Below are 10,947 nucleotides of genomic sequence, written 5' to 3' on the forward strand. Positions count from 1 at the left end.
ATTTAAAATACTAAACAAGAAACAAGGGATAAGGTAGCTACATCCCTCCTTTTCTAAAGGCTGTACGTGGATTCACTGCTTTAAGAAGATTGATTTTAAGTTTCCTTAGGTCAAAAAGGGAAATTATTTCCATGCACTTCTGTTCTCTTGATTTTGCAGAATAAAATGGAAGTTATTAGGTGTCCACCTCCGCAAAAACTTCTTCACACAAAGGAGACGATGGCACATTTTCAGAAACGCACCAAGAGATCAGGATAAAGCATCGCCTAGAAAGCTGCTTTCATCGCTTTTGCCATCATTATGAACCCTAACCCAGAAGACAACCCAACTTGAGGCAATGTCTGCTGTCTCACCTACCTCCAGCTTGTTCAGGAAACTGACAAGATAACTACCAAATAAATGAGTGCACTAAGAGAAGGGCAAAATCCGAGGCAAAGTCACTCTGCTGTGAGCATTTAAACAAAGCTAGGAAGGTCTAATCACAACCCGTTCTGTGTATTCCAATATATTTAAGAAGCCCAAATCTGCAGGACACAAGGCACAGGCTAGGAAAGGGCTCTTCTGCCCACAAGCCCCCCTGGCTGAAGGGTACCAGCACATTGCTCTGACTAACCTGAGGCTGTCCCATGACAAAGTTTTAAGCAGTTCCCTGTACAACAGCCAACAAGAGGCTGCTGCACGTGAACAGCCCCAACACCACAGCGTGCTGAGGAGAACAGGGTGAGGAGCATCAGTGCGCTGTGCTGGCCTGGGGGGAGCATTGCAAGGAATTGCAGGCTGAGGGGTGAAACTTTCACATCCCTTTGGTAATATAGCCAAAGAGAAATCAAGAAGTGAAGCACTGTGTAGCTGGACTACCTGTTCCTCTTCCTACCCTGTCAGTTACTCCACTTCCGAAACACGAGCACCGCCAGCCTGCCCCAACAGCAGCTGAGGGGGGAGACAGGCCACTTGTGACAGACTGACCTTTGCAATCCTCCAGCCAGATATCAAGATGCCACACTAAGACATTAAAAAAAAAAATGTTCAAAGAGAACCAGGAAATTTTTCATTAGTAAACTCAACTCAAGAGTTAAGATTGCCTGGTGGCCTCTGATGTCTTTCCACGCTGCTGGATTCAGCTTCTGAAAGCTTCCTTTGTTAATGAATACTAGGCTCTTGTCCAGTCCTCTTTTCTCCCCCTCTTCTCCCTCCCATAAAATATCATGGTCCTCAGGGCATAAGGAGCATCCTTTGTCTCCCTGCAAGTCTTCCCTGTGCAGCCACTTTGCTGCTGCTTCGAGAAAATGCAACAGGAGTACCATCTTTTCTCTTCTCTCCGAGAGTGGAAAAATTAAATGGAGACATCGTCTAATAGCAATTTTACTACAGAGGAAGTGATGTCCTGCAGAAATGTTGAAACACCATAACCTCCACTTCATCCCTGATGTGCAGGCAGCGCTGATGTGTAACTTAAATCTCCCACTCAGCTTCGAGAGCTGAATTTCTGTCAACTCGCCATGAAAGAGAACATGCCACTACTACACAGCACGGAAGATGGACTAAATCTGAGCTAAAAGGTAAGTGCTTTGAAGGCAAACAAACAACAACAAATCACGAGAACAGCACATCCTTCTTCAAGAGAAAAGGAAAGAAGCTGAAGCTCTCTTTTTTCCCCAAAAAGAATCTGAGGCCACATGGATGTATCCTGTAACCCACAGGACTTCAAAGAAACAGGCATGAAGCAGGTTTCCTGCTCCTGTAGGCACACACAATGCACGCAGAAGTTAGCAGTTACTCACTGAAAGGCAGCAGAAATGCATACATACGTGACAACACCAGTCAAACAGCCTCAGCTCTTCATTCTTCACCTCTCCATCCCCTGTACATGTTGTGGGGGAAAAAAAAAACAACAAACTGATTGCTTTCCAGCCAGGTCTAGGCAGGGCACCGATTCACCAGGCAGCCACGCAAGTTGTGTGGGCACAGAGGGGACTATTTAAGCCAGCTCAGACAGCACTGCTGTCAGCCATAACCACTGCCTGTACTGCAGTTACAAGACAGAAGATGAGAATCAAAGATCTCACTGGTGCTGGAAGAGGCCATCCTGTTCTCTGCTCTGCTTCCCTTCAGCCCATGGATGCGATTCCATCCGATGCTTCAGATGAGCTCCTCTGCTCACCTCATGCCTGGATGAGATGATTCAAGATACTACATGCCACCAGATGACTGGCTGCTTTTGCAGAGTTTTCTGTCCATTTTAGGAAAACAAGCACTGCCAGCCCTTCCAGCAAGGGGCAGAACCTAGATTGGCCCTGACCTTCCCGTCCAACCTCATCCTCAGAAAATCCTGAAGTCCTTGTATTCATCAGAGAATGAGGAGAAGCCATCAAGTAACCTTGTAGAACCAAGGCTTCATATTCTACCTGGGAACATGAATGCACAGTAGGGTGAGGTGGAGAATTGGAAAGTCCCATATAAAACACTGCAGCCGTGTCCTCTCCACACCAAACCAGAATGAGATGGCTACCTCTCCTTAACCCTGCTAAATGCTTGCCTTTCTAGACCTTTGCCTAAACTGACCTTTACTGAGTTTTCTCTTTGGTATTTTACACTAGCCACTAAAGAACACAAGTTCTCAGACAAAAACCACATGACAGGACTTGCCTGAAAGTAGACAGCCTAAGATGGCAGAGCATTAAGACGTTTAAGTACTGTGCAATAAGGATTTAGACAACCGAGCACAAGAGCAGGGATTTCGTACCATCCATCCTTAATTAAAGTGCACTTGTTGTATTTCTGTACCTAACTGTATTCACATTAATAGCCATATATGGCACAAACTGCCAAAAACGGCTTGGAGAATTTAAGAAGCCCTACAGATACTCTTTTTAAATGGTGCCATCACCTCAAAATTGGAGATCTGTAGAATCCATCTATGCATTCATATACAAATTCTACAAAGCCTTTACCTACATGGATTTGGACTATTTGCTGCACGCGCAGCCTGGATTATTGTAATTCATTTTGAGTGCTATGAAAAGTGGACGAACTCTAACGTCGTCAGCTCTTAGTTAAAAATTAAGTCAAAAAAACGTTCAGCCTGCAGGAAGCGTAGTGTCCCAAGAAGGAAACCTCCCACCCTGCAGCGACAGCTATTACTTTATACAAGTTAAAATAGATTTGCATTGAAATGCCAAACAACCCTGGTGATTTGGCCTAATCCAAAATTTCATCTCGCGTCCATCCGAAGAACGCAAAGCGATGATCGAGGTTGTTGAGCACGCTTTTGTTCGGTTGGTCCCATCCCTAGCAGGGTTCTCTCCATTTGCAAGCAGAGAAACAAGTGATTTCAAGGGATTTGTGGAGAACACCGGAGGTATCTGAAACAGATCTAGATGCATCCCCCGCAGTTCAACTTCTACTACTGTTCTTCAGATGCCTACCACCCTTCCGTGCACATTTAAAGTAAAGCTAAATATCAAGCTGTAAATTTCATTCCTTACAACTAAAGATTTTTAAGTGACAGCTGCCTCAATTTTTTTTTTCCTGGCATAACTGTCATAAAAGGGTAATTCTCCCTCCCTGCATTCGTGCTGCCAACAGACAAAAATGTGTCTAGACCAGATCTTCTCGAACAAGCCTTCAGCTACCAGCAAGTTGCTGTACAACAGATTTATATTAATACAAAGCGCCTCAATCGCTCAGGTTGGAAGGGACCTTGAGGAGAGATGATCTTTAACTCACAAGCTGCATCTACGTTGTATGCAGGATGAGATAAGGCCAATAGTACCACCTGCACGTTTACTGGGGGCATGGGGACAGAAACCAGCTTAGAATAGCTCTATATTTAAACTTTTACTTCAGCCCAGTTTCTGCTAACTTGTTTTTTTATTACTGTTTTCCATCACCATCAGGGCTAGAATGACCTTTCTTATTTTGGATCAAAGAAATACGATCTGCCCTTTGAACTAGAACTATGTTAAAGACTTGGAGATTCAAATTGCTTCTAAAACAATGAGATAACGTGGCTAACTGTTCCATATTTTGGAAGCAGCAGCTTACTCATATCAGCTGTAATACAGGCTGGAACTAACCCAAGTAATCATCAAGATAAGAAAATGCAATAAAGATTTCAGAATTATTCCCTGTTATACACCTTCTCTTGATTAATATTAACTTCTAATACTTCCTGTTGTCTCATATTTCTTCCACGGAATCCACACTTTAGCCCTAAGTACCTGAAGTCGTGGAAGACCACCACCATTCAACAAATCAGCATGAGGATCAAGAACCTGGGTCACGGGATTTCACCAGCAACGATTGCTTGGAACAAGTAAATATCTAAATGGGAATCGTTTAGCTGATTTTACTTCTGGGCTGCCAAAATAAGCTGAAGTAATCTCTGAATGAAACACTGACAGAGCCCAGGGTTGGAAAGCTGTTGTGGATTTTACAGGTTTCCCTTTTTGATCATTTTGTCCCAAAAATCAGGATCGCTGCTGAAGGAAACTAATACATTGCCTTTCTCCCTCCCCCCAGGGGAAGTTCTCATTCAGTCAGGGAGTCTCTTAAGAGTGCTGCTAATATTTAACAACGGGCCAGGCATCACCAGCTAGTAGAAACGCACGCGATCACCTGAAACTATCAGTCTAGTAAGCACACAGCACCGCAATGCTAGTACTGCCTGCGTAAAAGCAGTTTCAGGGATCTGTGGGCTCTCTTCCCTTTAAACTCCATTTCTTATCTGATCTCGCTAACCATTTCCAACTCAGCGAGTCACTGAAGCCTGGGAGAGATGAATAGACAAATGTTGAAATAAATACATACCAATTGTATTAAGAAAAACCCACAGCCACCCACACTCATCGCTAGGCACCTGCATTTGGCCACTAAGAAAGATGCTAGCCCTCGAGATTGGCACAGGGAGCACTTGTATCAGCATCAAACAGTTATCATCTAGCAAATCATGCCTCTAGAATCAAAGTACTACGGGGGCATCGAGACACTGCTCACCCCTCCTCTGCTGCCTACGCTGTGGTTCAACAACCCACTACGCTGTGCTGTGAGAAGAGCTGAGAAGCCCTTCACCACACTTCCCTCCACCTCTGGGCACAGCACGTTGCTCCCTCTCTTACATCACTGCAGCAGCAGAACTGTTTGTGGACTTGTTCCTCATCAGCTGTCCCATCCCTTGTCTTAAGAAAAGGGAAAAATGGGCTTGAAATGCATGTCGAGGACAGGTTTCAGCCAGATCAGCTTTCTGAGCCACCTCCCACAAAAACCATGCTGGCACAACCGAAGATGCAACTGCGTGACAGTTGGGGATGATCTGCATCTCCTGCTGCGTTCTCACTCACCCTTCCACCAGCCATGCATTCTCGCCCTCTCCTGTTTTTGCTGGACCCCACAGAGAGCCAGTGCAGAGAGCTAGACTAGCAGAGAATGCTTCTACTTCCCCCAAAAGGATGACAATTTCTGCTGGCACAGCTCCCCTGCATTGGCTCACTGTGGGCAAGGGCTGTCCTGCAGTCCTCCTGTGGTTTTGCTCCCCTTGGGAACACGAGCGTAGTTTGACAAACTGTCATGAAGCCACAGCCCAGCCTATTGCAGAAACAAGAGGGAAAAGTGAATTACTTAAGCCATTTTTATTGCCAAATGCACTAGTTCAAACCACAGGCTTTATGTTTTCTGACTACTGCACTGTGTGCAATTAGCAGGACTTTCCAGGGAATGCTGCTAACAGAGAATCCCACGCACCTCAGGTTTACTGTCAGAACTAAATAGGATGAGGTATTTCTGACCTAACTGGAATTGTCCCATACTCTACTTCCCCATATTTACCTTTCAGTATTTTTTAGAGGAACAAATTCTTAAGACCTCTAAAAAACAGACGACACAAAAAACAAATGTTCCCTCATTTAACAGCTCGACTTCCGAGCCTCCAGCAACACCATCAAGCCACTTAAGACAAAGTGGTATTTGGAACAAGGAGTTAAGATAACAGTATAATTCCTGCTGATATCCTGGACTAGCGCAATCAGCCTTCAATAATTCTGGGAAAAAAATTCAGAAACAAAAATGGGTAACAATTAACACACTTATACGACCTAACAATTTATGCAAGAATCATACTAGGAATAGGGCAGGTCCCAAGACCTCATAAAGCTGATCAATTTGAGGTTGAAACTATTTACGACACAGTGCCATCAAGATAAAAAGTCTCATAGCACTGTTAAACTTTGGACTTCATTTTATTAAAAATGTTTTTGCACTTTACCTCCAAAAAATCCCGGTCAACTCTGTGCTTAACAGCTCTCAGGGTACCTTTTGTTAAACACACACGCACAGAGGGACTTCCACAGAGTGAAATCCTTCAGAGACAAAAATTATATCAAATAATTTGGAGGAAGGGATAGAGGAGAGAGCAACCCCCCGGGAGCTGGTTATTTAAATGGCTTTAGGGAGTGGATCAGGGTGTGTATGAACGATGGAGGGAGGGTATTTGTTTTAAGTTCTAGCGCTTCGGGTTGCTAAGAACTTTAATAACGTAGCATTTTCCTCAGGTCTGAAGGTTACACAAACTTCTCTAGCTACCCACGATTTTCCCAAATAGCAGCCTAATGAGCAAATAATTCTTGCGTTTCACTCCAGCCCGAGATCTCCAACAGCAGCTCTGAAACTGTCATTTTTTTCCCCTTTACTCCTCGTGGCTAGGCTCTGAGCAGCAGGACAGCAGTGCTGGAGGATCCCAGGACCCGAGCACAAAGCAGCAGGGACAGAAGGGAAGATGAGATGACACGCTGCAAGCAGGGAGGGCAGAAAGGACTAGAACAGGTGATCCCCAGCAGGCAAGGTAAGAGGAGACGTGAAAAGGAGACAGAATTAAAATAAATCCAGCTCACGTAGAGACGGAAGCTGACAAGACGCTGCTAACAGAGCAACGCTAGCAGCTAGAATCAGAATTAAACCGCATAAACTGGGTCTAGAAACATCACCAACCAGTTGGAAAGAAAAGCCAGCGCCTTCACGTGAAGAGGCCGCTTCTCAGCAATGCATTGCCCTTGAATTGCTTTCTGCTCAAAACCAGCTAATTGCTGGCATTCACCTGGAGCTAACCAGCATCCATCGCACACATCTGCATCACACCCCCTAACGCGCTTCGCTGTGGCCAGGAGCCGACCCAGCAGCGCTCCCAACTCCTGCTGCCACCCAAAACGGCGTCCTCAATCCCCAACAACAACCCGGGATGCTGAGCTAACCGCCAATAAGAGGTTTAACTCCGCGCACAAGGCACCGAAGTGAATCTGCGAGCGTTATTCCCGATTACCTACGCCGAGCAGCCCCCGGCAGCTTAGGGCCGTATTTACATATTTAAAAATAAAACCAGGCTCGGGGCTGGGGTCGAGGGAGGCCAGGGGAGGAGAGGCACGGCGTGGGAGATGGCTGGGGACGCCGGGCCGTGGTTGTCGTCAGACCCACCTTGCACCTACGGGATGCCCGGCCTAGCGCCGGTGCCCCGCCACCCGCGGGCAAGGCCTCGGCTTCTCGCTGGGGAGGAAGAAAAAAGGAAAAAAAATAGAAAATAAAAGGGGGAGAGAGCTCTTGTTTGGAACGGAGAAAGTTGGCGCAGCGCGGGGGGGCCGTCGGCAGGCTTCTCGGTTTTGTTTTGTTGTTTTTTTTTTTTTTCCCCCCCTCTAGAAAAATAAATCAAGGCGAACGCCCGGGTGGCGGGGAGCCCTGCTAACAACAGAGGCGCACAGGAGAGAGAGAGGGGAGAGGGGGGGGGAAAAATGGTAAATAAAGGGAGAAAAATAATCAAATAAAATACAAAATAAAGGGAAAGGGAAGCACGCATCCTTCCAGCCTCAAACCCACAACTTTCCCGGTGCCCCCCCCACCCCCCCTCACCCCCCCTCCCACCCGCTCGGTGCCGCCTCACGGTGGGCCCGGGGGGGGGGTGGGGGTTTTGGGGGGGGGCCGGGCGGTGACAGGCGGGCGAGGCCCGGCCCTGAGCAAGTTTTGAAGGGGCCGCGGGCCGGGCCGGGCCGGGCCGGGCCGGGCGCTGACAGGGGCCGCACAAAAGGGCAGGACCCCCGGCCCCGCTCCCTCCCTGCCGACAAAGGGCGGGGCACGGCCCGGGCCGGGCCTCACGGCGGCGGCGGCGGCGGCGGGAGGGGATGAGGTGAGGGAGAGGGAGAGGGAGGGGGGGAAGGAGGGGGGGCGGTCCCGCAGGCCGCGGAGCCTCCCCGGTGGAGCCTCTCCTCTCTCTCCCCTCCCGCCGCCTCCACCGGCTCCGTAGGGCCCGGGCCCGGCCTCCCCGTCGCGCCGCCGTCCCTCACCTACACAGTGAATGAGCTTGTGTCGCCACGAATCGAGCTGGTGGCGGACGCCGCGCCTCTCGATGGAGCACTGCTGCCGCCCGCACGGGCTCGCCATCTTCTGGGCGGCGGGGCCGGGGGCGGGGGTTGGTTGGGGGGGGGGGGGGTGGGGGCGGCGGCGGCGGCGGCGGCGGGCACGGCCGTGTGAGGAGAGGAGAGAGAGGAGAGGAGAGGAGGAGGGGGGGGGGCAGGGACGGGAAGGAAGGGCCGCGCGCCCGAGCCGCGACACGCCCACCGCGGCCCCGCCCCGCCCCGCCCCGCCCCGCCCCGCTCCGCCCCGCCGGGCCCCGCCACGCAGGCGCCGCCCGCCCCGGCCCGCCCCGCGGCCCGCCCCGCCGCCACCGCCCCGCCGCCGCCGCCGCGCGCATGCGCGGTGCTGCCCGCTCGCATGGCGGGAGGGGGGGGGCACCTCACTCCTGAAGGGACATTGCAACATGAGGGGGGTCTGGGCCCTCGGGGGATATCTCACACTTAGGGGACATCCCACCACTAAGGGGTCTGTGTGCCCCCACGGGACATCTCACACCTCAAGGGACAGCTCATCCTGAGGGGGCACCCCATCCCTGAGGGGACATCTCACACACCTCAGGGGACATCTCACACCTCAGGGGACATCCCACCCTAAGGGGCACCCCACCCTGAGGGGTCTCTGTTCCCTCAGGGGGCATCTCACACCTCAGGGGACATCCCACCCTGAGGGGACAGCTCACCCTGAGGGGTCTGTGTTCTCTCAGGGGACATCTCACACTTAGGGGACATCCCACCCCTGAGGGGTCTGTGTGCCCTCAGGGGACATCTCACCCAGGGGACATCTCACACCTCAGGGGAAATCACACCCTAAGGGGGCACCCCACCCCTGAGGGGACATCTCACACACCTCAGGGGTCACTGTTCCCTCAGGGGACATCTCACACCTCAGGGGACATCCCACCCTAAGGGGGCACCCCACCCTGAGGGGTCTCTGTTCCTTGAGGGGTCTGTGTTCCCTCAGGGGGCATTTCACACCTCAGAGGACATCCCACCCTGAGGGGGCAGCTCACCCTGAGGGGTCTCTCTTCCCCCAGGGGACATCTCACACTTCGGAGACATCCCACCCCTGAGGGGCTTGTGTTCCCCCAGGGGACATCTCACACCTCAAGGGACAGCACACCCTGAGGGGGCACCCCACCCCTGAGGGGACATCTCACACACCTCAGGGGTCACTGTTCCCTCAGGGGACATCTCACCCCTCAGGGGGCATCTCAGCCCTCAGGGGGCAAACCACCCCTGAGGGGACAGCTCACCCACGTCTGTGTTCTCTGAGGGGACATCTCACAAACCTCAGGGAACATCTCAGCCCTAAGGGGACACTGGTCCTTGAGGGGACAGCTCACCCACAAGAGGTCTGTTCCCTGAGGAGAAACCTCACCCCTGTGGGAGCGTCTCACCCTGAGGGGTCTCTGTGCCCTGTGGGGGCATTTCACCCCTGAGGGTTCACTGGTCCCTGAGGGGACATCTTGCCCCTGAGAGGACATCCCACCCCTGAGATGTCTTTGTTCCCTAGGGGGGGGGGTCTCTGTTCTTTGGGGCGATATAACACCCCTGAGGGGTGAGACATCTTACCCCTGAGAGGACATCCCGCCCCTGAGAAGTTACTGTTCCCTGAGGGGACATCTAACCCATGAGAGGACTGCTCCCTGAGGGGACATCCCACCCCTGAGGGGACATCTCACCCTGAGGGGACATCCCACCCCCAGCGGCCACACACTTTTCTGCCAATAGCCGAAATCTCCTCATCTGCTCTGAGGTGCAGTTACAGACACCCGGCCCGCTGGTGGCCATGGCTAGCAGCAGAAGTCACTTTGCCCGCGACGGGCAGAGGCCTGTCCACCAGAACCACCGCCTGGATTTTAGCGGTGTCCATCCACCATTCCACCTCAGACCCCGAGCCAGAAACCTCCCCCAGCCTGGCCGCAGGACCTGTGGGGCTGATGATGGAGTAACACGATTTCTGCTGGCACATGGCTGCAGTGTAGAGCCCAGGGGAAGGGAAAGAGCTGCTTGGTGCCATGTGGCGCTGTGTGGCCAGCACCAGATCCCTGCACGCTCAGAGCACAAGCTCGGAAAGGCGAAATATCCCAGCCCAGACCCTTTCCTCCTTTCACGCCGGAGGAAACACCTCCCCTGCATTACATGGGTAAAGCAGGCGGGAGGGATTTGTAACCACAACTTCCCAGCAGACGCTCTCCTTCCTCTGCTGTCAAGTAGAAATACAGTTGGGTAAGCAGCAAGGCCAGAGATGAAACCCGGGAGTCACGACCTGCATTCCCCCACCCCAACCGCCGGCATCATTACCCTCCCTCCCGTGACCTTGCCAAGCTGCACGCAATTAGGGACTGGGAAAGGCGGAGGGGTCAGAGCCGGCTGTGTGGAAATGTGGTAGCGGGGTGATGTCCCCGATGAGATGTTTCCTGTGGAGACGGAGAGGTGTTTGTGCCACGATGCAGGGGCTCGGAGCTTCAGGCAGGGGCTGTTGTGGTGTGGGCCGTGACTGCAGGAGGGTGTTGTAAAATGCCAGCACAGGGCTGCGGTTATCTGACACAATCCC

At 51.7% G+C, this 10,947-nt stretch overlaps 1 protein-coding gene across 1 annotated transcript in view; it reads right to left on the bottom strand.

Annotated features, from left to right (window-relative positions):
* The window catches only part of LCOR (ligand dependent nuclear receptor corepressor), a 58,316-nt gene extending 49,826 nt beyond the window's left edge, over positions 1-8,490 (bottom strand). The window contains exon 1 of the mRNA XM_068688262.1: positions 8,322-8,490. Coding sequence (XP_068544363.1) covers positions 8,322-8,418 — 97 coding nt within the window. The 5' untranslated portion in view covers positions 8,419-8,490. The remainder of the gene's footprint in view (positions 1-8,321) is intronic.
* Between the last annotated feature and the right edge of the window lie 2,457 nt (positions 8,491-10,947).

The sequence above is a fragment of the Anas acuta genome, chromosome 7 (assembly GCF_963932015.1).
Source record: "Anas acuta chromosome 7, bAnaAcu1.1, whole genome shotgun sequence".
Taxonomy (NCBI): Eukaryota; Metazoa; Chordata; class Aves; order Anseriformes; family Anatidae; genus Anas; species Anas acuta.